At 46.8% G+C, this 27679-nt stretch overlaps 1 protein-coding gene across 1 annotated transcript in view; it reads left to right on the forward strand.

The window, feature by feature from the left end:
• Positions 1 to 5144: 5144 nt before the first annotated feature.
• Positions 5145 to 27679, forward strand: part of CLSTN3 (calsyntenin 3) — a 34179-nt gene continuing 11644 nt past the window's right edge. Inside the window, exons 1-12 of the mRNA XM_033173099.1 lie at positions 5145 to 5305; positions 12808 to 12930; positions 16715 to 16910; positions 18636 to 18844; positions 20103 to 20252; positions 21707 to 21892; positions 22421 to 22690; positions 23558 to 23670; positions 23773 to 23935; positions 24499 to 24555; positions 25542 to 25699; positions 25899 to 26047. Coding sequence (XP_033028990.1) covers positions 5233 to 5305; positions 12808 to 12930; positions 16715 to 16910; positions 18636 to 18844; positions 20103 to 20252; positions 21707 to 21892; positions 22421 to 22690; positions 23558 to 23670; positions 23773 to 23935; positions 24499 to 24555; positions 25542 to 25699; positions 25899 to 26047 — 1847 coding nt within the window. The 5' untranslated portion in view covers positions 5145 to 5232. The remainder of the gene's footprint in view (positions 5306 to 12807; positions 12931 to 16714; positions 16911 to 18635; positions 18845 to 20102; positions 20253 to 21706; positions 21893 to 22420; positions 22691 to 23557; positions 23671 to 23772; positions 23936 to 24498; positions 24556 to 25541; positions 25700 to 25898; positions 26048 to 27679) is intronic.

Below are 27679 nucleotides of genomic sequence, written 5' to 3' on the forward strand. Positions count from 1 at the left end.
TGAGCTACCAAGAACAAACTTAGTTGGTCTCTAAGGTGCTACATCACCTTGCCGACAAAGGTCCGTATAGTTAAAGCTATGGTTTTCCCAGTAGTAATGTACAGAAGTGAGAACTGGACCATCAAGAAGGCTGATCGCCGAAGAATTGATGCTTTTGAATTATGGTGCTGGAGGAGACTCTTGAGAGTCCCATGGACTGCAAGAAGATCAAACCTATCCATTCTCAAAGAAATCAGCCCTGAGTGCTCACTAGAAGGACAGATCCTGAAGTTGAGGCTCCAGTACTTTGGCCACCTCATGAGAAGAGAAGACTCCCTAGAAAAGACCCTGATGTTGGGAAAGATGGAGGGCACAAGGAGAAGGGGACGACAGAGGATGAGATGGTTGGACAGTGTTCTCGAAGCGACTAACATGAGTTTGGCCAAACTACGAGAGGCAGTGAGGGATAGGCGTGCCTGGCGTGCTCTGGTCCATGGGGTCACGAAGAGTCGGACACGACTGAACGACTGAACAACAACAACAACAACAAGGTGCTACTGGAAGGAATTTTTTATTTTGTTTTGACTATGGCAGACCAACACATCTACCTACCTGTAACTGGAACTGTCATTCAAGTTATCATACATTGCAGGTGTATGAGCTGCTGTTCATCAGTGTTGAACTTTGGGCTCTCAAATTTCAGCAGCATCCTGTGCAATGCTAAAATTTGGCACCTCCTACTTCTCACACTCCATTCTACATCATTTTTGCGGCACCTCCTGGTGCAGTGCCGGCACCCAGTGTGGCTGAACCAGTTATGCTACCCTAAAACTGCCTCTACCTCAGAACACTATGCAATGTCTATGGTCTGATTCACACATATGTCCATCACTTTGTGATGGCAGATATCATAGGTGACCCTCATGGTCCGTTCCAACTCTACAATTCTGTGATCATATGTGGCAACTTTCATGTGTGAATGATCCACCAGAGATCAAATGCCAGGTAGGGGTTTACCGGTACATCTCACCTGATGACGTGGGTGGCACTGTGGTCTAAACCACTGAGCTTCTTGGGCTTGCCGATCAGAAGGTCGGCGGTTTGAATCCCTGCGATGGGGTGAGCTCCCATTGCTCCTGTCAACCTAGCAGTTCGAAAGCATGCCAGTGCAAGTAGATAAATAGGTATCGCTGTGGCGGGAAGGTAAATGGCATTTCTGTGCACTCTGGTTTCCGTCACGGTGTTCTGTTGCACCAGAAGTGGTTTAGTCATGCTGGCCACATGACCCGGAAAGCTGTCTGCGGACAAACGCTGGCTCCCTTGGCCTGAAAGCGAGATGAGCACCGCAACCCCATAATTGCCTTAGACTAGACTTAACTGTCCAGGGGTCCTTTACCTTTACCTTTTTATCTGATGGCACACCAGTGGCAGACCTACATTTTGGGGGGCCCTAAAGCTTGATTTGTTATGGGGGGTGCTTTGCAACAAGCAACGAGTTCTGGGTAACCACTGTTATCTTCTTCAATTGGGTTGCTCCATGACAGATCACCACATTTATTATAATTATTATTATTAACAACAACAACTATATCTCAGATTTTGATTAAAATTGCTGTACTGGATTATCTCACCTATCAAAGTTATTGGTGTGAACAAAAATTTGCTATGCCTTATAGTTTTTGAGTCGTGCAACTTGTATTGGGTCTACTAGCAGAGCCGTCTCATCCATTGAGGCTGGTGGCGCGGCGCACCAGGGCGCAATGGCCTGGAGGGCGCCTCCGCCCTCCAGCCCCGCTGGCAGCGCCTGCCGGCAGCGCCCTCTGACTCCCGGCAAGGGAGCTGGCCGGCCACGCCACGCCCTCTGGCTGCCCAGCAGAGCACAGGAGCTCTGCGCGCCCTTCCAGCGCTTCCGGGACGGGAGGCGAGGGCAGCCGGCTTGTGCTCCCGCGCGCAGCCGGGCAGCTCGCGTTCCGCGCGCAGCCGGCCGCCCGCCCGATGCAGCGCGAGCTGCCCAGCCGCGCCGCGCCGTCCAGCTGCGCGGGGAGCGCGAGCCGGCCGCCCTCGCCTCCCATCCCGGAAGCGCTGGAAGGGCGCGCAGAGCCCCGCGCCGCTCCAGCGCCACGCCCCTCATCCCCCGCTCGCCCACCCCCTTCCAAGGGGCGGCAAGCACGGGAGGGAGGCGGCGGAGAGGCGGCATGGGGGGGCGCCGGAGGGATAGCCGCGCCAGGGCGGCAGATCCCCTTAAGACGGCTCTGTCTACTAGACCCAATATTTTAAACCAATGTAGACTAAAGTAGTCACCCCTCTGAGATTAGGGTCCCTGAAGCTTAAGCTTCATCAGTTTCACAGTAGATCAGACCCTTTGCGTCACACGAAGCCAAAGAAGGTTTCTCTGGAGGCAGCTCATAATGTCACCCTACAGAAATCAAGTGCTATGTGACATTAAACTGTTTCAATACGCAGTGACTGCAGCTAGGATTTTGCTAGCACAAAGGTGGAAACAAGAAGAAATACCGACAAAAGAAGACTGGACAGTAAAACTGATGAAATATGCAGAACTGGATAAAATGACGGGAAGAATCCGGGAACAGCGGGACCAGAAATTCATCAAAGACTGGTTAAAGTTTACGAACTATTTGAAAAACAATTTACAGTTGAATACGCTAATAGGACTTCAAGAAGCTTTGTAGTTAATGTGTAGAAATATTATTGTAAGTATGGTAGTTAGAGTATGTATGAGATTTATGATAATGTAAGCAATGGTAGATTAAAGAAGTATAATATTAAGATATAATTCTGAAAGCCATGTGGAAGGTCTGAGGGAAGTCATGGCTATGTTAGCCAAAATTGGAAAATGTATGCGAATGTATATTTTATTTTTTGTAGTAATTTAGTATAAAACAATAAAAAATTATTTATATATATATAAAAAAAGAAATCAAGTGCTATGTGTTGGGCTGGTGAAAGATTGTACATGTGAACCAGCCCTGTATTCTATACAGCACCAAGCACATTTGCCAGCACTGAATGAATACAGTGCAGCCAATTTGCCTTTCAGGATGCCAAGATGCTCTGCCCCTACCCTAAATAAGTGTGGCAGAAACACAAGCAACTGTGTGAACCTCATCACGGGAAGACCAGGTGCTCTCCAGCCCAGGAATTGCCCTCCTTCTAATAGTGCCATGCCTCTGGCATACAGCTATAAGACTAACATCCTATATCAGTGGTTCTCAAACTTTTCATTCTGGGCCACACTTTCAGAATAAAAATTTGCTTGTGCCATACTAAATGCTTTTTAAAATAAGAAACATGTTGGTAAAGAAAAGAAACAACTTCTAGCAGTGCTTGATTTATAACATAGAACACAACTACTTTATAATATGATCATGGGACATTCAGAAAGTAAAAGCAATGCAGCTACGTAAGGACTTGAGTCATCCCCAAAATATAATTATGAACAAGGCTTTTCCATATGTAGCCTACTTTGAGTGTGTATACAGGTGAAACTCGAAAAATTAAAATATCGTGGAAAGTTTCATTTCTTTCAGTAATTCAACTTAAAAGGTGAAACTAATATGTGAGATAGACTCATGACATGCAAAGCGAGATATGTCAAGCCTTTATTTGTTTTAATTGTGAACCCCAAATTAACAATTTCAACTTTGGGGTTTTCATCAGCTGTACGCCATAATCATCACAATTATAACAAACAAAAGCTTGACATATCTCGCTTTGCATGTCATGAGTCTATCTCATATATATACTCCAGTAGCTAATGAAAATAATTGCTTACATAAATGGACTTTTCCAAGATATTCTAATTTTTCGAGTTTCACCTGTACAAACTCCATGAGAGGTGTGAGCTTGCTTTTGCCAGGTAATCTCATGTATATGAGATTCCCAGTAGCACCTTAGAGACCAACTGAGTTTGTTCTTGGTATGAGCTTTCGTGTGCATGCACACTTCTTCAGATACACTGAAACAGAAGTGCATGCACACGAAAGCTCATACCAAGAACAAACTCAGTTGGTCTCTAAGGTGCTACTGGAAAGAATTTTTTATTTTGTTTTGACTATGGCAGACCAACACGGCTACCCACCTGTATCATGTATATGAGGTCTGACCTGAGACAAACTCTCATCCTCATTCACACCAAGAAGTCTTTCCTTTTTCTGATGTTTCATATTTGTCAGGTTTTTAAAAAAAATATTTTTATTAAAGATTTTCTTGATTTACAACGGTAATGCAATGTCTCTCTCGTATTTTTCCATATAACATTTTTACAAATCGGTTGTTGTTATTTGTCAGAGTTGAAAATCCCTTTTTACAGCAATATGTTGTGGAGAACTGTAGAAGAATAGCCAGAGCACTTGAAGAGAGGTGTGGATGATGTTTCTGGTTGTAGGTCCAAGAAAAATTATTTTGGATGCTATTCTATACTACACAGAAATGTTTAAATGTTTCCTTGATTGTCCTTGCCACATTTGTCATTCTTTGAGAACCACTATCCTATATTCTTTTAAATGTCTTTGTGGTAGGAGGGGGTAATTGGTTTATTTTGTTCTTGTTTCTTGTCTTTATTATGCACTCGGTGTTTCTATCTAGTATTTTCAAGTTGTGAACCGCCCTGAGCTCTACAGATGAAGGGCGGCATACAAATTTAATAAATAACACAAGCTATTTGTAGGCCGCTTTCTCTCTCCGCAGCTCCTCCTCCATACCAACTATGTTGCGGAGAAACCGGGGAGAATGAGCTACGCTAAGACGCCCCAACTCGGCCAAAGTCCCCTCTAAAGTTCCCAGCCCAGCAGCCTCGACGGCCCACGGCGCGCGCGTGGGAACCCGCCTCCCTCATTCCCCAGAGGAGAAAAAAAAAAAAACCCCGGGAACCCTCGCCCCCCGCCCAACCTTGGTCCCCTCCCTCTCCTGCAGCACCTGGCTCCGGCGCCCCTCGCATTGGCTGCTAGCGCCCATCAATCAGCGTCGGGCGCTGCTGACATCATGCTGCAGTACAGGGGCTGGGCTGGCTGGGCTGGGCTGGGGCAGTGAAGGCAGCGCGAAGCAGCGGACGGGAGCTGCCCTTGTGTCTCCAGCCTGCGCTCGGTCCCCCGCGAAGCGAGCGCCTCCCCGACAGCCCGCGCCTGGAGCCGGGGCGGGGTGAGGTGGGGTGGGAGCAGACGCGAGGGCGAGGCGACCGCGAAGCCACCTCTGCGAGAGGCCGGAGCGCGCGTCCCGCTGGGGTCGTCGTCCAAGATGGGCAGGGGGCAGCCCCTCGCCGCGCTCAGCCTCGTCCTGCTCGTCCTCGCCTGCGCCCTCGGCAACAAAGGTGAGCGCGCGAGAGGGCGTGGGAGCGGGGAAGCTTCCTCGACGGCGGGCGAGCAAGTCCCAGGGCTCCCCAAGGAGGAGGAGAAGGAAGAGGGCAGGCAGGCAGGCAGGCGGGTGGGTGGGTGGGTGGTTTGCGCTCTCCGCCCGCGCCTCCCCGATTCCTAGACAGCCATCTGGTCCGTACCGGGGCGCGCAGCTGTTACACTGGCCTCCACTTTCCTCCGTCCATCCCGGGGGCTGCGGTGTGTGTGTGTGTGTGCAGGGAACAGAGCTGGGCACCAACTCCAGAGGCCTCCCACGCCGCCCTCTCGGGGCCCAGCCCAGCCAGCCATCGCCCCTTTGCCGCTGCTCGGCTCTCCGTCTTCCCACTGCTCGCTCCCCCTCGGCGGCTTCAAGTCCTTTCCTGCTGCACCCATTGTGTGCTCTCCTGGTTTATCTGCCACGCCACCCACCCACCTCCCTCCCTGCACTGTCCATTGGCACACGCCCAGCCCAATGTTTTCGAGCCCATCTCGATTCAAACGCGATGGGCTTCTTCTGTGGCTGTTTGCCCATCTCCCCGATGGATGCGCTCCTTCTTCTGCTTCTCTGTACGGCCCCCAAGCCAGCCTCCCATCTCTCTCCCGGGTCGCCTCTTCACAGCCTAGGTCCCTAGTTTGTTTCGCATGTCTGTCGGATTAATTATGGACGAAATCTATATCTATCTGAGGAGGGTTGGGGAGAGGGGGGAAGCTGCAAGAGCTAAACGGGGAGCTGCAGAACACGGTGCAACAGCTGCAGCATTCGAGGCACGGACCTTGGAAACACGCACACACACGCATCAGTGTGTGTGTGAGAAAGAGGGGAGAGGGTTACAAGATCCGTGGTCGTGGTGGCACCAGACAACACAAGAGAAAGTCTCCTTGGGGGGTAGAAAGGTGCGCAAAACTCAGGAAAGGGGAAAGGCAGAACCTACAACATTTGCGGGGTGGGATGAAGGAGATTCTTTGCCATCGCATGCAGCAGAGGAAGGATGGAGAGTGCGAAGGAGTCTTGGTTTCTGTTGGCCACTGCTCTCCTGCCTCAACCGTCTGTGTGTGGTGTGTGTGTGTGTGTGTGAAAGAGGAAGGTGGGGAGGGGGAGCTCTGCAGCAGCATTGGGATTCAGCGATGCCTGGTTGTTTTGCAGATCAAGTGGAATAGATATTCTTGCTCTCCCTGATACCCAATTCTGAGCACACGGATGCAGCCAATGGTGCCTGGCTTGGCCTCTTCATTGGAATTTCTCAGGGAGGTTCAGAATCTGCCCAAGTCCCCAATTGAAAAGGGGAAAGGGGGGGGGAAGCCTCTTCTGAAGAAATCACCACAGGCCTCTTCAAGTGGCAGACGGGAAAAGTAAGGATTTAATTCCTCTGCTAGCTTGCTGGTTACCCCAGCAACAGGGGTTCTTGCACAGCAGCAAATTCCTGTTTCCATTGGTGGGGTGGGCGGCAAGGGGCAATATGTGGGGACTCAGAATAGGGTGTGAGATTGGGAATGGGGTGTTTGCATTATAGGGTTTGCAGGATTGTGGCAAGTCACACAAGCAAGAAATAGCAGCATACTCAAGAAGGGGAAATAGTAGATGTTCTGCTGGGTCTTTTTTTTAATATGACAACCTTGAAATCAATTTGGTGAGATGAATATCCTACCTTGCAGACCCCCTGTGGCTTCCTTCCCCATTCTCCAAACCCCCAGTCATCTCTCCCCCCCCCCCCCGTATTCCATCCCAGGTTTTGCACATCTATTCTTCCTCAGAGTTTCAGGCTGCTGTTCCACTGGGGGACGAGAACAATAACCACCAATGCTCCATAGTCCCCAAAGGCAGCTTTTCTAGGCATTTTTTTCCAGTAGTGCCTTCTGGTATTGAATGTTAGACATGCATGAGAATATAAGTGCAAAAAACTGCCTTGCTGGATCAAGACCATCCAAGTCCAGCAATGGCGAACAGGATGCCTCTAGAGTCTATATTTATTTTCCACTGTTGGGAGTAGAGCCTAGTCAGCAACTCCCAAGCAGAGCATAGTGATGGCCTCTCTCTCCTCTCTCTCATGTTTTTTGCCCTCAGCATCTGGTACTCAAAGGCACACTCAAAGCTACTATCACCAGTGATGTGATAGACCTAACCTTAGCCTGCTGAATTTGTCCAATGCCATATGTACCAGCTCCTAGGGGCTGAGGCAGTCCCCTCCATGGTTGCTGTTTTTTGTTTGTATTTTGAGGCCAAGGCCCCCCCTCAGTGTTCAGAGGGTGTCCTTGTAATGTCCTGCACACGCAACATCAGGACATCGTGCCTGGCCCCCTCAATCAACTTGAGGAGATGGGACCTCTTTCCCAGGCTGTTGAAAAGCTGTCAAACATTGCTGTCCCAATACATTTTGCTGCCTGAGGCAGAGGACTATGTGGCTCTCCCCTCCTTTGGTTCCATGTAACAAAACTGGACAGGCAACTGAATCTTGTTTCAACACCGGTGATGCGGCAGCAGCATCTGCCATACCTGAGGGCAGCAGGCTGGCTTACTAGGTCTCTGGCACATAGAGATCTATCGTCCCAACACTTTGCTGGCATCCACCTCACCCCCTGCATCTGCTGCCTCTCTCTGCCTTACGGTAGGGCCGATCCTGTCATCAAAGCTAACGGCTGTTACCACACCACATCTTGTAACGAATTCTGTAAGGAAGGGTGTTCTTTTCTTGAACACACGGCAAATCGTGTTCACTAGAGCTCTCCAGTTCTGGTGTTATTATGACAGAGTGGATTTTCTTCTATCTATTTTTCTCTCCACCCTGCTCAGCATCCCTGGAATTGGCATGGATCCATAGGCTGGTTTTCACTTGCAGGCAGTGCCCCGTGGGAGACCCTCAGGAGATACGGAGCCATCAGTGGACTTGCATCTGGGCCACACTCAGGTCCTGGCTCCATTTGCATGGACTGCTTGCTCCACATGGCAGCTGTGTACATGTCTGCATCCCTTTTTGCGACTCTGGTGGTGCTTTTTTTGAGGTGCTGTTGGTCATTGCTCAAATGGTAACAGCTGTAGATACAGTGCCTGGCTTGGAGGTCACACAGATAGTTCTCTCACTAAGGATGGCCTTGATGCCTGGCATGAGGACTGGCCTAAGACGTTTTTGTTGGAAATCCGAATGGCATTCTCTTTCTTTCTTGATAAATTTTATTAGGGTTTATGAAGAAAAATGCAAAACTTAATATCAAATATGTATATATTTTTGTCCAAAACTAATATTGATCTAAATACAGGAGAAACACGTGAGAAAGAGAGAGAAAGAAAAGCAGGAAGAAGAGAGAGAAAGAGAGAGGAGAGAGAGAGATAAGAACAAGAAATAGACGAGATTAAAATAAAGAGAGAGAAATAAAGCTCCCCTAATAGCACCCGACTCCACTCTGCCAAGGGAAGTTCACCTTCATAAGTTTCTGCTTAGGCTGCAACACTCTTCATTTCAGGGAGTTTAACGCGAGAACGTATCACTGGATTGTTCCAACGGGTCAGGCATATCAGCCTCCCACTCTAGAAAAGAGGCAAAATTCTTTTTTTCCGGAATCAATGTCTCAAAATGGCATCCTTCTGAGGCACCCTTGTGGAAATCCTCAGCAAGCATCAATGGACTTAGGGCTGACCCGTGACCTTTCGCTGCCTGAGGCGAAGGACAAGACGATGCCCCTCCCTAGTCCAAATACAGAACCCAAGTGTCAGAGCAGCTGAATCTCATTTCAACACTGGCAAGAGAACTGTATTTTTCCACCACACCTTGGGGCAGTAGGCTAGCTTAGGGATGTGCTGGCCCTCCAGCATCTGCAGCCTGAGGTGGTTGCCACATTTTGTCTAATGGCAGGGCTGGCCCTGAATAAAAACCCAGAGTATTAGGGTCACCACTAATGCCAGTTTCACACCATAAGGATATGGGGTGGTTCACTGCAAGAACTGGGGAAATTCCCTAAGGGTAGATGCTTTTGAGACGTTGAGCTTGTCCATACTGGAAACAAAATGTGCACCCCTTCCCTTGTGTGTTCTGGACATTTCCACCTTTAATTCAGGTTTTTCCAATTGGGACTTTCAGGGATTGAAAAACACCCTGCATCAAATAGGGAAATGTCTGGACAACACTGGGATAGGAAGATATGTGTAGATGCCCCCACATCAGTGGAGAGACAGGCTGATGCAAATCCACAATTTTGCTCCGGTGTGAATCTGAATATTCTGAATATCTTCCTAAGGGCTTTAGCGTTGCTCAGTTGTGATGGACAGAGCCCTGTTGCCTCTGTGAGTGAGGGATGAGCTCAGTGAGCTGGGGTCGCAAACTAGGCCAATTGTGATCTAATCCCAGAGACCCAATTTTATCAGGGATTGGTTGGTGGGGAGGGAAGCGTGTAATTTATAGCAACTCTCCCTTTCTTTGCATTCTCTCTTCAACCCCCCCCCCAACCTCCCTCTTGTTTTCCCCTGCCCTGAGGTTGGTGTGATAAGATTATTTGCTATTTCTGGCCTGGTGACATTTTTCAGAGCCTCCTGCCGGCTGCTGCCTCAATGTCGAGTCTGGACCGGATCCAGCCAACAGGATTAGCGCTTTGGGCAACAAGGAGGGGCCAAGGGGAATATGGCACATGCCAGGGCAGAACAAGGGAATTGGGACGGGGTGGATGATGCATGGAGAAAGCTGAGCTGAGGCTATTTCAGGGGAGTGTCTTAAGGCCTCAGAGGCTCAGACGTGAATGATGAAAACCTGCTTTTCCTCCCTTGGGGTCTTAGGCATAACCCTTTAGTCCCAATTTCCATCGAAACAAGCTAAGGGCGACTGCATTTGCTCTCACCACCCTTCCCTCAATGTTACTCTCAACTTTCTTCTATCCTGTTGGTCTGCTGTTGAAACACAGGAGTTGTAAGCTCCTTGCGGGCAGGGACCTGACGGTCTGCGTATGAAATTATTGGTTGCATGTGAAATGTATTGATGGCACTGCTAGAATGACGGCGATGATTTGCGCCTGTTAGAGAGTTGTCGAAGGTTCTATTTTTAAGCTTCTTATTGTGTCAAAGCAAACAGATGGGTTTCGGGGTTTTTTTATAGATAGCTTTCCGTCGTTCCGCAGTCATTTTCTCTGAATTCAGGGCTAAAATTCCCAAGCTTCCACATCCTCAACCCATCAAATAAATGTCAAACCACGAGATTACGAGATTTCAGGATACTTTATTATTATTATTATTATTATTATATTATTATTATTACTATGTTACATCGTGAGATGCTTTGAGTAATGATCTTTCTGGGCAGAATGTTGTTGGTATTGCTGGTTTGTGTGCCTATATAGAAATAAAAGGATTAAACAAACAAAAAACATTGTCTATCTGCTGTGAAAGCTGGAGGAGATGCCTGGTCAAATATTGACAAATCATGATCAACTACCTCTAAAGCTTTTGACATTATGAGAACAATATAGAACCACCAGTAGGTTTGATACTGACATTAATAATCACTTTAACAAAAATTCCAAAAACGGAACCCTGCTTTTGTAAATAATGTTAACGTAAAAAATATCTATGCCGTGAATTATTTATTTTCATTGCATATTTTATTTTACCCTTGGCGCAAGGAACTCAGGGCAACATGCATAACTCTCCCCCAAGGTTTATCCTCACAACAACCCTGCGAAGTAGGTCAGGCCGAGAGTTCGTGATTGGCTCAGCTTCATCCTAGGGAGCTTCAAGGCCACTCAGCCCCTTCGGCAGTGGCCTTTATTATCCATCCATCTATCTATCTATCTATCTATCTATCATCACATTTATCTCCCACCTTTTCCCTCTAAGGAGCTCGAGGTACTGCACCTGGTTCTCCCCACAACAACCCTGTAAGTTAGGCTGAGAGGCAGTGACTGCCCCAAGATCACTCAATGATCTTCACGGCCGAGTGGGGATTTGAACCCTGGACTCCTAGGTCCTAGTTTGGCACTCTAGCCATTGATGAAATGTGTTCCCTGTTTGGAGAGACCCGCAGGCATGGCAGGCAGCCATTGGGGGAAGCTGTGCTATGCCTCTCAAGTTTGCCTCTGACTGCTGCAGGGCGAGGGGAACCTTGCTAACACATAGAATCATAGATTTGTAGAGTTGGAAGGGACCCTGAGGAACATCTAGTCCAACCCCCTGCATTGCAGGAATATGCAGCTATCCCCTAGGACTGAGGGTCAAACCTGCAACCTTTGGCATTATCAGCATCATGCTCTAACCATCTGAGCTATCTGTGCACTTGACACTATGATAAAATAAAAACAGCAAGGATCCAGACAGTGGCATTCTTGGAACATTTACCGGTAGCAATATTTGATCAGCCAACTGCTGGACGTGCCGACCTTAATCCAGAGTCCCTAAATCCAATTAAAGCTAGTTATATCTTCATTTGCAATTAATTTACACCCCGTTGCTTTTGGCGGAATGCTCATCCCAATCCCATCCTTGTTTCTCAGAAGTAAGTCGAACTGTTTCAGTGGAAACGTATACATTTAATATAGATGGGACTGCACTCATAGCCATTAATAACCTAAGCAGATTTTTTTATTTCTTTTTGTGGGGGGGGGGTATTGGGTTCCCCTCAATTCTTTTCTCTGTTCTTGTGAAAAGTAGAACTGTATCCTGAGGAAAAGGTACAAGGACTTGGGAAAATCTTTATTGGAAAAAATCCTGCATTAAGCTAGAAGTGTCCAGGGGACAAATTGATCGAGATAGCTTCTCTGCCATTTGGTCTCATCTTATTTTATATACAAAAGCTGTGGCTCAGGAACGGAGGGTATTACTACTACTACTACTACTACTAATAATAATAATATTGATTATTTGTACCCCGCCTATCTGGCTGGATTTCCCCAGGGGTATGTGACTGTCTGGATTTACTATAGTCCAGGGTTATTTTTTTATCTTTTTGAGATAAAAATTTGCAGTTGTTCTGATTTAGACTATGGAGACCTTTGTAATTATAGAGCACACATCCTGCTTTCCTGGTGCGTTTTATTGTAGACTCAGTAAATCATATAGCCAGTGCTTTTTTCTGCAGGGACGCAGGGATACACATACCCCTAAACATTTTGTGAATCTTTGTACTTTTGTCCATTTACTGTATTTATTTCCCCCGATTTGAACTATAAAAAGGTGGTGTTCTTGAGTCAAAATGAGAGTACCCCTAAACATTCTTTAAAAAAAAAAAAACACTGCATATAGCTGTATCCTATACTTGGCAATTGTGACAACTTGACCTTTTCTTAAAGAAAAAAAAAACACCACCTTCCTTTATTTCTTAAACCTGTTTGTTCTTATTAAAATTCAATAAAAAAAATTCGTTGGCAAAAATATAAATAAAAGAAAGGTACAAAGAGGATGCAAGGCTGCCAGCAAGGTGTGTGGGAAAACATGAACATGAACTCGTGCATATACCTGAATGGTTTTATTCCTGCTTACCACCCTTTTTACACTCCCGAATTTCCCCAGCCAACAAGCACAAGCCATGGATCGAGGCTGAATATCAGGGCATCGTCATGGAGAATGACAACACGGTCCTGCTGAACCCCCCACTCTTTGCTCTGGACAAAGATGCTCCGTTGCGCTACGCAGGTATGTGGTTGAGAGGAAGAAGTGTGGGAGGAAGGTACAAAAGGAGAATCATGGCATTCTTAGATAATGTTTCTGTGCAGCCTTAGCTGTAGTGAGAGACTTTGTGGTGGTAGTGCTGACTACACTGCATGAAGGCATCATAACTTGTAAGTCACTAGCATATGTTTGCTTTGAATTTATTTAATTGTAGTACTTTTTTTTAAGTGGATGTCAGTTATCCAAGTGTTTTTGTATTCACTGGTTGGATGGCGGAGGCAGGTTTATGAGAAACTGGATGTTAGGCTGCCAGTATATTTTTCATTAAATTTGTATAGAGCCAGACTGGGTGTGACTTTAAGATGGAGAGTCACCCTTACGTGGTTTCTTGTTTGTTTGTTAACTAAATAGCAGCTGCTGGAGGACCAGTTCCAGACTGGTATTGCACCTTGGGGAGAGAGGAGATTTAACCCTTTGTCCCCACTTAATAGCCTCATCTGGATTCCACTGCCTTTCCCCCACTCTGGTGGCTGTTAGTTAGTTTACCCAAACCTTACATGCATGCAAGAGCCAGTCATGTGTTTAACACAATGTCTGTCTTGACCCTAAAAGATCCAAACTGAAGGCTGGATCCAGACTAATTCTCTTTGTGCAGCAATTTATGCTCTCTCAATGCTTTCAAAGAGCTCGACTTTTGCGTGCAGAAGGAGTGCCCGAAGGGTAGCAGGAGAATCCTGCATATGGAGCAGCAAGTAGGGTGGTGAAAGGCAAATGAAGACAGGGATTTTGCCACCCATGTTTGCCAGACCTCAGGGTTTGATCCAAGGTTTCGTTTCAGGGGTTTAGCTTCATCTGCAAAATCTCTTGCAGAATGACCGACTCCGGGCTTTACTGCCTCCTCGGGCAGGCATTGCTTCTGAAATCTTAAGGTCCACCCACTAAGCCCACATTCACATCATGCATTTAAACCAGGCATAGGCAACCTCGGCCTCCAGATGTTTTGAGACTACAATTTACATCATCCCTGACCACTGGTCCTGTTAGCTAGGGATGATGGGAGTTGTAGTCCCAAAACATCTGGAGGGCCAAGTTTGCCTATGCCTGATTTAAACTGATATGATACCACTTCGAACAGTCGTGACTTCCCCCAAAGAGTGCTGGGAGCTCTTGGTGAGAATTGTTAGCATGACCATACAGTCTTCAGCAGGCTTCCTCAACCTCGGGCCTGCAGGTGTTTTTGGCCTACAACTCCCGTGATCCCTAGCTAGCAGGACCAGTGGTCAGGGATGGTGGGAATCGTAGTCTCAAAACATCTGGAGGGCCAAGGTTGAGGAAGCCTGGTCTTCAGGGTTGCTGTGAAGAGGGATTGGTTACTAAACCACTCTGAGATTTGTAGCTCAGGGGTTGGGGGAATAAGGGTCTCCCAACATAGAATTAGGGACGCGGGTGGCGCTGTGGGTTAAACCACTGAGCCTCGGGCTTGCCGATCGGAAAGTTGGTGGTTCTAATCCCCACGATGGGGTGAGCTCCCATTGCTCAGTCCCAGCTTCTGCCCACCTAGCAGTTCAAAAGCACGCAGTGCAAGTAGATAAATAGGTACCGCTCTGGTGGGAAGGTAAACGGCGTTTCCGTGCGCTGCTCTGGTTCACCAGAAGCGACTTAGTCATGCTGGCCACATGACCCAGAATCTGTAGGCCAGTAAAACAAGATGAGCGCCGCAACCCCAGAGTCGTCCGCGACTGGACCTAATGGTCAGGGGTCCCTTTACCTTTACCTAACATAGAATTGCAGAGTTGGAAGGGATCACAGTGTCTTTCAACCATTGCTACTGTGACCTTTCTTCTAGCAGATCAAGTTAAGCAGGTGACAGCAAAAACTCCAAAAATTTCATCAGGGGCAATTAGAATAAGATCTATTATTTGATTATTGTTGTAAAATTCAAGAATATATTTTTTGTATAGTTAAGTTTATCCCTCTATCTTCAGTTATTTTATTTTATTTTATTTTATTTTATTTTATTTTATTATTTTATTGTTATGGCTAGTGGCTAGTGTTAGAGGCAAATAAACATTCTTCTGATGATGTCCAACCCCCTGCCAGGAATCTTTTGCCCAATGTGGGGCTCAAACCCACGACCCTGAGATTAAGAATCTCCTGCTCTACCAACTGAACAGTCCCTGAGAGTTAAATGGTATATAAATTGTTTAGTTAAAATAATAATAAAATCAAAATTAAATTACACACATGGATAAGCATTGCGCATAATAGGTTTTCCGGCTATTACCAGCAAGAGCTTCTCTGCTGAGGAGCTTCTGTCCTCAGAGGAGCTGCTTCCCATGTGTCAGGCTGAGAAGGATCTGCAGTCCCAGCTGAGGCTAGACTGCAGGACCTGGCAGGAATTAGACAGAGTGTGCAGTGGAAGTCCAAAGCCAGAATCTCAGACGGTGCACTGTGGAAGCCAGAGACAAAAGTTTGATTAGCCAGCAGAACCTCAGTCAGATAAGCAGTCACCTGGGGTGTTGGATTGACAAGTGATCTGCATCCCACTGAGGGCTGAAACAGACTTCCAGGGAGAGGGAGGGAGTATGTTTCAGGTCCTATCTCCCCAGGACAGATATCTTCTCAGTCTGCACTGAGTTCCTGAGGAATGCCCTCTGGTAGGGCTGTGATCCTGCTGCCTTTGGAACAGATAAAGGCAGGATCCGCAGAAATGAGGGAGTTTCTGAGGAGGGATAAGTGGTGGATCTTGGTCACATATTTCAGTGCGACACCAAATTTTGGCACACACCGCCCAGTGTGACGGTGCTCTCCTAAATCCGCCTCTGCAGGGATTGTCAGGGTTAGGCAAAGAAACCTCTCTGGCAGTGGGAAATGGAGGGCACCCAGTGCCTTGGGGCTTCTTTCACTTTCTCATAGGTGAAGGTCTCTGGTAGAGGGACTGTGTCCTGTTATGATCCTGGCAGAGGGCCATAACCACAGTCCAGGAACAGTTCGGGCACATGGCAACCCAATCTGGGTAGGGAGCAGTGCCAGAATTATGGGAATGTGGGTGGTTCCTCCTCACAGGACGCCAAGTGGAGGGGGGGTCCAAAATGATGGTGGTGATAGTAATAATACCTACATTTATATGGGTAGATATATGGGTAAACTGTACTAAACAGAATGACTGTGAAAATAAATATTTAAAGGGGCACCAAATTTTGTCCTCGCTCAGGGCATCATATTACCAGAGTCCGCCCCTGTAGATACATGGCTTTCCAGTCTAGCCTACCAACGAATGAAACACCAACAGAAAAAAATTTCTTAGTGGTGTTGGGAGAAATGATGGCAATTGACTCCATACATTGCTAGATGTAGCAGCAGCTGCCCCATGGATGCCGTTTCAGATGGTTCCTGTTCGGCAGCCATTTTGTGTGAGGTGGGTCTTCGTGGCAGAATTCTGGAATGTGTTGAGTGACAGGTCTGGCCTAAGACGTTGTGATTGTCTGAGGCAGAAAAACCTGAGTGGTACTCTCCCAGCTCCACCGAGGGGAACCCCACAAAAAAAGCACTTCCCTTTATTTCAGTGGGTCTTGAATAGTAGAACTTCCTTTTAGATTCAGATCTCTTAGTTGTCCACTTGGCTGACCTTAATGGCATCCAGAACTTTCTGCTGTGGCAGCTGCCTCATGCCCATGTGGGGAGCATGTGCGGTGCAATGGAATGGTGGATGGTTGGCCACAGGAAAACAGAAATATTTGCCTCTGAGATAAGCTCTTTCTTCACATTCCCTTTGTCCTATTTCTGATTCATACTTCTGGCAAACCAGGTGAGATCTGTGGATTCCGGATCCATGGGGCAGGGGTGCCTTTTGAAGCCGTGATCCTGGACAAAGCAACAGGCGAAGGATTGATCCGGGCCAAAGAGCCGGTGGACTGCGAAGCTCACAAGGAGCACACCTTCACCATCCAGGCTTATGACTGTGGAGAAGGACCTGATGGCGCCAACACCAAGAAGTCCCACAAGTAAGACTGATTATTTGTTCGTTTTCCTTTTCATCTGGCAAGGTTTTTAGGCAGCTGTCGTATGGCATAGTGTCCTTAACTGAGCCCCTGCCCCACAGAAATACTGTTCATTTTTTGGAAATGTGAAATAATCTACGTCAGATGGCTGTGGGATGTTTGAAAGTATATAGTAGAGGCGATGTTTTTTGTTTTTGTTTTGAAAATAAATAAATAAATCTGGCATTACTTTGGTGGTCCTTTTGCTGAGTACCTTGGTATTCGAACAAATCGGCTCCCGAATGCTGCAAACCTGGAAGTGAGTGTTCCGATTTGCAAATGTTTTTTGAATGCCGAATGTCCTCCACAGCTTCCGCTTGAGTGCAGGAAGCTCCTGCAGCCAATCGGAAGGTGCGCCTTGGTTTTCGAATGGTTTTGGGAGTCAAACGGACTCCTGGAACAGATTAAGTTTGAGAACCAAGGTACCACTGTACATTTCATAAATACAGACACTGTAGGACACACCACGCAAGCTCTTGCAGGTTTCTTTGGGATTTTAACCACTGCCACTTTTTCTTGCCTTCTGCCTGGCAGCTACTGCCCAAGAGTCCTCTACCGAAAGGGGCAGTTTTAGAATTCCCTCTCTTTCCCATACTTTTATTTTTGTGGTCCATAGGAAGTCTCATATCTTCATTCTGAAGTGTAGTCTGTACTGTTGGGGACGCTCCTTGTCAGCAGCACCGAACTGTCCCAGGATTTAAATTGGAGCCACATATTACCACTAAAGCTGGGCTGTTACTGCCATCCCAGACCCTTTGCCAGGACCAATTAGCTGGTGAAGGCAGTCCAGCAGCCACTTGAAGTGAGGGAAGGGTGTTTATTTCTGTCAGAGAAAGACAGAAAAAGAAAGACGGCCATCCATTTCATGCCTACAGAGAAAACATCCCTTCTGTTGAAAATTCTTAGAACTGGACAACTTTTTGAAGCAGGATTTTTTTGGGGGTGGCAGTTTTAACGTTAAAGATGAGGGGGGCCCCGCCCCCCAAAAAGTCTTGCCATCACTTCAGAGTCAGGTCGCATTCTTGCAACAGAATGTCCTGTGGGGGAAAGGCTAATGGTCTTAATTCATTGTCATTCCTGTGGGTCATTCTGTCCCTGCAACACGGCTAGATAGTTGAGGGTAGCCAAGCTATTACTTTGAAGCAGCGGCAACACTTTTCTAAGAAGACTTTTCATCTTTAAAGGTTAGACTACCAACTTGGACATTCATAGATTTTTCCCTCATCCCAAAAGATTAATCCTCATAGAGGGAGTTCACCTCTGTGAAACCATTCAGCAGCAACTATCGCAACTCAGTCCTGGAAATAGCCATCATTGAGGTATATTGCCCAAAAAGAATGCCCCTGAGCAGTGCTTTTTTTCCTGGGAGGGGGGGACACACGCAGGGGTATGCATACCCCTAAACATTTTGTGAATCTTTGTACTTTCGTCCATTTACTGTATTTATTTCCCCCGATTTGAACTATAAAATGGTGGTTTCCTTGAGTCAAAATGAGAGTGCCCCTAAACATTTTTTTTTAGAAAAAAGCACTGCCCCTGAGCATATGAAGAGTACATTCACCTCACACTGAGCAACTACAGCCAGGTCTTCCATTTCCGAATGGAGGGGTTCAGCCTAAGACAGGCAGGTTTAAGGCCCAACATTTCTCTTCCTTAGAAAGGATCCCCTGACCTTTCTTCTTTGTTCAGGGCCACAGTGCACGTGCGGGTGAATGATGTCAACGAGTTCGCTCCCGTCTTTGTGGAGAACCTTTACCGTGTGGCGGTGACAGAAGGGAAGCTCTATGATCGCATCCTGCGCGTGGAAGCCATTGATGGCGATTGCTCCCCTCAGTACAGCCAGATCTGCTACTATGAGATCCTGACTCCCAACGTCCCCTTCCTGATTGACAATGATGGTGAGAACCTAAACAGGCCTCTGGTTGCTGAATTGCACCGGAAACTATGGAGCAATGCTGGTGCAGACTTCAAAACTGTACCACTGATAATTGTTTTGTGGGCAAACTAGATGATACTTGGAAACATGTAAAATGTTCCTCTGGGTGTGTCTGGATGATATATATATTTTTACTGAAAAGCAGCTGGGGGGGACTGCCAGTTTCAGGGGAGGAATGGCAAGGAGTATATATCCCACCCCCCACAAATTTGAAAACAACCTGGAGGTGGCAGTTATGTGAGGGAAAATGGCATGAACAATAAAGGTTAAACAGCCCTACCTCTGCTGCAGTTCTCACTTCTGAACACAACCTTTGATGCTGCTTTGCAGTTTAAAACAAATGGAGGTGACAGTTCAATATCTCCAGTGTATTGTCAAGTTTGGCACTTGCTTTTTTGCGAGATGGCAAATACAACTTCGTATCACCACGCTTTGAACAGCTATAGCTTGCCCCCAAAGAATCCTGGGAACCACAGTTTGTAAAGTTTGTGAGATTTAGGAGACCCCCTATTCCCCTCCCAGAACAATTTACAGAGTGGCTTAAAAATCAGTCCCTCTTCCCAGTGAATTCTGGGAATTTTAGCTCTGTAAGGGAAATAGAAGAGAAGACTCCCTAGAAAAGACCCTGATGTTGGGAAAGATGGAGGGCACAAGGAGAAGGGGACGACAGAGGATGAGATGGTTGGACAGTGTTCTCGAAGCGACTAGCATGAGCTTGGCCAAACTGCGGGAGGCAGTGAAGGATAGGCGTGCCTGGCGTGCTCTGGTCCATGGGGTCACGAAGAGTCGGACACGACTGAACGACTGAACAACAACAAGGGAAATAGGGGTCCTCTTACATTTTTACAAACTAGAGTTCCCAGGATTCTTTGGTGGAAGCAAGGCCTCTTTAAAGCGGTATGATACTGGTATACTATGATACTATGTATAGTGCTTAGGCACGTATGAATGCATCCACACATGCTTCAAGATCAACAAATACTATATTACAGGAACCAGATTGCCAGGTTGTGTGTGCGAATGTTAGCAGAGATTGCGCCTAGCTAGCTTAGCTCTTGCCACTTGTTCAGAAAGGCAAGTCATATCTGTGAGGATTGACGCTGATTCTAATACTTGCTTGCTACAGCCTAGCAATGGGAACAAAGGGATGTTTGGACCGTGTGTGTGCGTATTTGTTGTTCTTTGCTTCTCTAACTTCGAGGCCTTTCTATTTCTGGCAGGGAACATTGAGAACACTGAGAAACTGCAGTACAGTGGAGAGCGCCTCTATAAGTTCACAGTGACAGCCTACGACTGTGGCAAGAAACGCGCCTCTGATGATGCAGAGGTAGAAATCCAGGTGAAGCCCACCTGTAAACCCAGCTGGCAAGGTATGAAGCCTTTATTTCCATGGTGGCATATTTCTCCTCCTTCCTTCTGGTGACTCCACCAAGAGCAGCGTTCGAAACTCCCATTGTTCTAGGCACATTTTGTGATGGGGAATTTCATTAATGCGAGCAGTTTCTGAGCTCTGGGAGCAGTACTGCGCCTAAGATTTCAGATTAAGACCGCCACTGCTGGAATGAAAGGATGGCCTCTTTCTGCCTCCCCAGTTCCAGCCACTCTCTGAGGACTGGAGAAGGGACCCTCATAAGAATATTGGGGAGCAAGCAGGGGAAGTATGGCTTTGTTTTTTGCAGTCTTCAGATGAGGACTAGACCATGTGAAAAAATGAATATAAGATTCTAGCTGCAGTTTATTCATTTTCAGCTTTGTATTATTGTTGTAAAAAAGCACTTAGACATTCCATTGTGGTGCCCATAACCTAGGTTTAAGGCATAGCTGTTAACTTTCCCTTTTTTACGGGAAATTCCTTTATTCCAGCGCCGTTTCCCATTGCAAAAAAAGGGAAAGTTGACAGCTATGGCCGTTTCCCAATGCAAAAAAAACTACTTACAGAAAGAATATATATGTGAGATAGATACTGTAGATAGATAGAAAGTGTTGTAACATGGGGATCGTGATTCAGCAAGTGATTTCAGCTCTGACAGAGCAGGCAGGAGACAGCTTCTTCATGTAACACTCTTTATTCAGACAAACAAGACTGGGGAACTGAGGAGAGGGGTGCTACATTTATAGGGACAGTAGAGGATACATTTTGGAGGGAACAATCTCAAGCAATCACAAAGCTGCCTTTTGGTGGGAACCAATAAGACTGAGGATCCAAATGCAGCAACTTAAATGAACCAATAGTAACTGTTCCTTCTGGAACAGGAAGGCAGTTACTTTCCCCTAATGTGAATACAGACACTAATAATACAGATATGATAACCCTTGAATCAATACACAACAAAAAGATAGAGATAGATATTCAGGCTTTAGTCAGCCTAAGACAAGATCTGTTATTATGCTTGGGGAGCCTGTGTACTGTAATTGACAGTGTTGTTTCTTTATTTAAAATGTCCTTTAAAAGAATATTTCCTTAAAGGCAGGTTGGGATAGTAATACATTCCATAATTAAAATAGTTGGTGGATTGGTTTTCCATGTGGCTAGACCTCAGTAGCTGTCAGGGAGGCTGGGAGGTTTATCAAGTCTGTGCCAGTTACACCAGCCTGGCAATATTCTATATCCTGGTCCTGGCAATGTTTGGAGGGTGTTAATAAAGGCACAGTGTGTGGGGGGGGACACATACAGATCTGACCCATGGAGCATAATCTGTTGGGAAATGTATGGTCTTGATATTGATGACTGTACTTACTTTCTGTGTTGTAATCAGCCCATGGGCGGAATGCGAAGTGTAAACATAAAACAACACGATTTGCCCATTTAAAAACCTCCCCACAGGTTGGAATAAGAGGATAGAGTACACCCCGGGCACAGGCAGCCTTGCTCTTTTCCCTAACATCCACCTGGAGACCTGCGACGAGCCCCTGTGGAACATCCAGGCCACGGTGGAGCTGCAGACAAACCACGTGGCCAAAGGCTGCGATCGTGACAATTACTCCGAGAAGTCGCTGCGCAAACTCTGTGGTGCGTATTCCCTTATCGCAGTCGGTGGTGCTTGCAGGAGGAAGCAAACTAGGTTGTGTGTGGGTACAGATGGGTGGGAACTCCAAAGACCATGGGTCAGTTGCCTCACAATATTTTCTTCCAGCAAAACTGGGCGAGGAGTAGCTTTAGGAGCCCTTAGTCAGAAGCATTCGTACCATATAGCAAAATTAGGTGGCAGATTTTGGGCATCGTTAGGGCACATAGATCTGACCGTTGGGGCATAGATCGTGAGGTTGTCCTCCTCAAGGCCCATTGAGATCGACAGGAGCTGCACCAGAGCACTGTAGGGTTTGCATTGTGCCGTTCCTCAACATTTCATTGGAAATATTTCTAGTATATTGTGTCCCCTGCTTAATTAGCAGAAGCGGGGAGAGAGGCGCCTCGTGGATTTTCCATTATCAGGCAACAAAGTGTTTTTGGTCTAGCCTTGCCCTTAGCGAAGAACACCAGTCACCCGTTTTCAGATGGGCCTCCTCTGTTCTTATTTTCCTCTCTTGCCCCTGACAGGTGCTGCCACAGGTGAGGTAGACCTGCTCCCTGTTCCTGGACCCATGGCCAACTGGACGGCACGGCTCTCAGTCCATTACAGCCAGGACAGCAGCCTCATCTATTGGTTCAATGGCAGCCAGGCAACCCAGGTGCCCATGGGGAGTGGGACCGGTGCCCTTGAAGGCCTGAGCGACCATTTCACCTTGTCCCTGTGGATGAAACACGGTGTGACGCCAAGCAAGGGCAAGAGGGAGGAGGAGACGGTGATCTGCAGCACCATGCAAAGTGGTAAGAGCCGTTTCCTTCCCCGTGGCAAATATCGGAATAGTTGGGGAGGGAGCATCTCCTTTGCACGCAGAAGGTCCCAGGTTCATTTCATGGCAAGAAATCTCTGAAATATTGGAGAGCTGCTACCAGTCAATGCAGGCAATACTGAAGTGGATGGACCGGTGGCCTGACTCAGTATAAGGCAGCTTCCTATGTTCCTGTGAAATTCCCGTTTCCCGAGCCACTCATGTAGAGCTTAAGAAGAAAGGAGAGATTCCACTGAAAACAGTAGTTTCTGAGTTTATGTTCTTGCTGTAATGCTATAAGGCTGCAGTCCTCTTGCCTTTTGCTGCAGGGAGCCTTTTTGTTAATGTTATTTTTTTAAAAAAATAATATTAAAAAATGGTATACTGGAATTGTGCTGCAGTGGAATAGCACAGTTAACTATTAACAATAGTTTAAAAAAAAAAAAACCTGTAAAGTAAGGTATACCTTTGTCTATTTGTATTGGAGCTCAGTGAAAGATGCAAATTGTCTCCTGCCTAGACTCTTGGTTTGCTGAAAACGTTTTTTTTTCTTAAGAATATGTGAGACAGAGGTGGAGCTGAGGAATACTTCTAGAGACTTAGGGTAAAGGGCAAGTGCATATCAACACATTTTATTTTATTTTTTTAAAAACAACAACACCCTAAAGAAATCTAACCCCTGAGGGCCAGATCAGGACAAAATAGGGGCAGTGTTGTTGTTGTTTTTTTGCCAAGGACGGGTACCAGAACTGTCCCCAGTAACCAGGGCAGTTGGAGCATCTGAGAGAGCAGAATGATCTTAGGTGGATCAGGACAGACTGGCCATAACTGCTGATTCTGATGCCTCCTTCCCTATCCGCAGAGGATGGATACTCCCATTATTCCCTCGGTGTGCATGGCTGCCGCATAGCTTTCCTCTACTGGCCCCTGCTGGAGAGTGCAAGGCCTGTCAAGTTCCTCTGGAAACTGGAGCAGGTGAGGAAACAACCGCCATTTTTGTCGTTCTTCTCCAAACACAAACACACAGACAGACACTTGACGCTGTATGTCCCGATCTCTCCTTTTCCCTGCTCGCAGGTCTGCGATGACGAGTGGCACCACTATGCCCTTAACCTTGAGTTCCCTACCGTGACGCTTTACGTAGACGGCGTCTCCTACGACCCTGCGCTGATCCACGACAACGGCCTCATCCATCCCCCACGGCGTGAATCTTCCCTCATGATTGGAGCCTGCTGGGCCGGTGAGCACTTCCGAGTGACTGGAAAATAGGCAGAAGAAGTGGAGACTCAGTATTCTCGGGTTACTCAGAGAGGGATGCAAATTTTCAAAAACGTCGAAGTTTAAAATGGTTTGGGGGCAGGGAGCAGTCCACCCAGCTCCTCTGAGGAAAACCTAAAATAATGTGCCGTACTGACTTAGGCTGCAATGCTAAACTCCCAATGAAATGGCCTTCAAGTTTCTAGAAAGTGAGCTGGGAAGCCTTGGAAAGGCTTCATGGTTCCCTTTTCCAAATCTGCAGTTCCATCCCCTTCCTTTGATTGCGACAAGTCTCATATCCTATATTCCCCGAACTACAGATGGCGCCTCTGAGGTGTGACAATTTGGTTGCCTCATTCGCCAATGCAGGGCCAGCCCTGTCATGAGGCAAAGTGAGGCAGCAGCCTCAGGCAGGTGGTTTTGGATGTCATGAAAGGGCAGCAAAGAATTCATTTGCTTATTCACGTTTACTGGTAGAGAGAGTTCCAAGAAGCACTCAAGGGGCGACTCTTGTTCAACATTTTGAATTTCACTTCTGTTTTGCAGAGGAAAGAAACAAAGAAAAGGCCAAAGTGAATGAGAACTCCACGGATCTGGGGCAAGGTAGTTGACTTTCTCTGTCACCACGCATGGCTCTCCCCTCTCTTCATGCATGCCATTCCCTGTCCATGGACATTTCCGTTTTCCTCACCCCTCTGGGAAGAAAGTCTTGGCGCCTGGGTGACTTTGCCAACGTAGCTTCTTCTGGGCAAGATGATGTTTTAATCTCTGTGGTTTGTGAGAGGGCCTGAAGGTGGAACAAAACTGGCCTGCGAGAGGCTTTTTCTTTCCTTTTCCTAATTGTTATTATTTTTAACAAATGCAGTTCAAACAAACCAAACAATCTTAACTGATAAGTTGCATCAACGTGGTTAAATTTTTTTGGAGCAGAGGTCCAGCTCTGAGGGCCTTCTGGCGGTTCCCTCACTGTGAGAAGTGAAGCTACAGGGAACCAGGCAGAGGGCCTTCTCGGTAGTGGCGCCCTCCCTGTGGAACACCCTCCCATCAGATGTAAAGGAAATAAACAACTATCTGACTTTTAGAAGACATTTGTTTAGGGAAGTTTTTAATCTTTGATGTTCTTTTCGTATTTTTAATATTCTGTTGTGAGCCACCCAGAGTGGCTGGGGAAACCCAGCCAGATGGGTATGTATGTATATATGTATGTATAAATAAATAAATATTATTATTATTATTAGTGTGGGAAATTTCTCGTTCGAGGATCCCACTTTTTTGCCTTTTGCTACCACATTTCCTCAAACGGTCTTCGGGGCAATTTTTTCTCCTCACAAACTCTCTGAAACCACAAAGAGGAAACAAGGTCTGTCCCCTTTCCTCGCCACCCCCAACTCCTGCGCTGCAGTGTCCCTGTTTCTCAGCTGGCTGCGCATCCAAGACACTCACCCCCCCCACTCGCCTTCCTCCTCCTTTTGCCTCTCCTCCCACCTGCATCTTCCACCTCCTCCTCCTCCTCTGTGGTCCGTGTTCTCTTTCTCCCCCTTTCTCTCCATCTGTCTCTCACACCATCCCTCCTCCTGTATCCCCCTTAGGAGACCCTCTGCTGATTCACCACTACTTCCACGGTTACCTGGCTGGCTTCACTGCGCGCCCTGGCAGCCTTGAGAGCCGGGAGGTGATAGAGTGTCTCTATGCCTGTCGCGAAGGGCTAGACTACAGCGACTTTGACAGCCTTGGCAAAGGGATGAAGGTACACCCGGAAGCCGCCCCCCTTGCCCTCTGGTGGCATGACCTCCCTCCCTTCCTTCCCTCTGCTAGCACCTTGGCTTGGCTTCCTGCCTGCTCCTGCCTCCTGCAGAATCTCCTCGTGTTCTCCTGCGTCTGTGTGTCTCGGCCCACCAACCCGAGCCCTTGCCTCAAAGCCCAATGGCTTCCTCCTTCCCCTGCAGGTTCACGTCAACCCCTCCCAGTCTCTCCTCACCCTGGAGGGCGACGACGTGGAAACCTTCAACCATGCCATCCAGCACGTCGCCTACATGAACTCCCTGCGCTTCGCTACGCCAGGAGTCCGACCCCTGAAGCTCACCACGACTGTCAAGTGAGTGTCAAATCTTCAGCGGCATTATAACCTGCATCCTTCTGGGCCTGAGGAGTGAGCAGAGCCTTACTTTTTTTAGTTGTGGGCAGAAAGGTTCTGTTGCTCAGATTATTACAGCTTTACTTCTTTCTCCAGCTTCACCATTGTATATACAGTGGTTCCTTGGTTCTCTCTCTCTTTTTTTAATAGTAGTCTTTATTGGTTTTATTTACAGACATTAAAAAATATTTACAGTCTCATCAATACAAATAAAAAAAATAAGAAAAAGAAAAAGAAAACAAAGAAAAAGAAAAAGAAAAACACGAAAAGAAGGTTAAAATTGGTTTACATAACCACACTTTCCATTCACCAAAAGTTTTCTGCATCATTTCTCCTCTAACGCCTCCTGTCAATTTCGCCAGCTGCAAATAATCTAACATAAGCATCTGCCACTCTAAGATTGTTGGTACTGATTCATTTTTCCACTTTCTAGCCACAAGAATTCTAGCTGCTGTGACAGCATACATAAATAGCGTTCTCATTTCTTTTTTAATTTCTGGGGGTAAAATTCCTAACAGGAAAATCTCTGGGTTTTTTTTAAATGTAATTTTAAACAATTTCTTCAGTTCATTGTATATGTTATCCCAAAATTCCCCGATAATTACACACGTCCACCACATATGGTAGTAAGACCCCACAGCTTTTTGGCATCTCCAGCAATTTGGTGACCCTCCTTTATACATTTTTGATAGTTTCGAGGGGGTGTGGTACCACCTGTAAAGCATTTTCATGGTGTTTTTCCTTAGGGTATAACAGGCTGTAAATTTGACATCAGTCTTTCCCATTGATCCATATATATGTTATACCCGAAATCCTGGGCCCTTGGTTCTCAAAAGGCTTAGTGGTCGAACAAATCGGCTCCCGAACGTCGCAAACCCGGAAATAAGTGTTCCGGTTTGCAAACATTTTTCGGAAGCCAAACATCTGACGTGGCTTCCGCTAGAGAACAGGAAGGTCCTGCGGCCAATTGGAAGCAGCACCTTGGTTTTTGAATGGTTTTGGGATTCAAACGGACTCCCGGAACGGATTAAGTTGAAGAACCAAGGTACAGGGCCGGATTTAGGTTTGATGAGGCCCTAAGCTACTGAAGGTAATGGGGCTACTTATATGTCCAGCTGTCCGTTGTCAACAACAAATTGTCACTGTTTTTTGTGTTGAATGTATGCTACATGGTAGTTTATGGACCTAATAGGTATCTAAAGCCATTTGCACATATCAAATAGGAGCCTACACAATGCAAAACACTGTTGCTGTATGTAAAGGTAAAGGGACCCCTAACCATTAGGTCCAGTTGTGTCTGACTCTGGGGTTGCGGTGCTCATCTCGTATTACTGGCCGAGGGAGCTGGCGTACATGTGGCCAGCATGACAACGCCGCTTCTGGCGAACCAGAGCAGCGCACGGAAACGCCGTTTACCTTCCCGCTGGAGCTGTACCTATTTATCTACTTGCACTTTGACAACCCATCGCGGGGATTTGAACCGTTGACCTTCTGATCAGCAAGCCCTAGGCTCTGTGGTTTAACCCACAGCACCACCTGCATCCCTGTTGCTGTATGTATGTATTTATGTAGGTTTTATTTTATTAGTTTTTA

The sequence above is a fragment of the Lacerta agilis genome, chromosome 16 (assembly GCF_009819535.1).
Source record: "Lacerta agilis isolate rLacAgi1 chromosome 16, rLacAgi1.pri, whole genome shotgun sequence".
NCBI lineage: Eukaryota > Metazoa > Chordata > Lepidosauria > Squamata > Lacertidae > Lacerta > Lacerta agilis.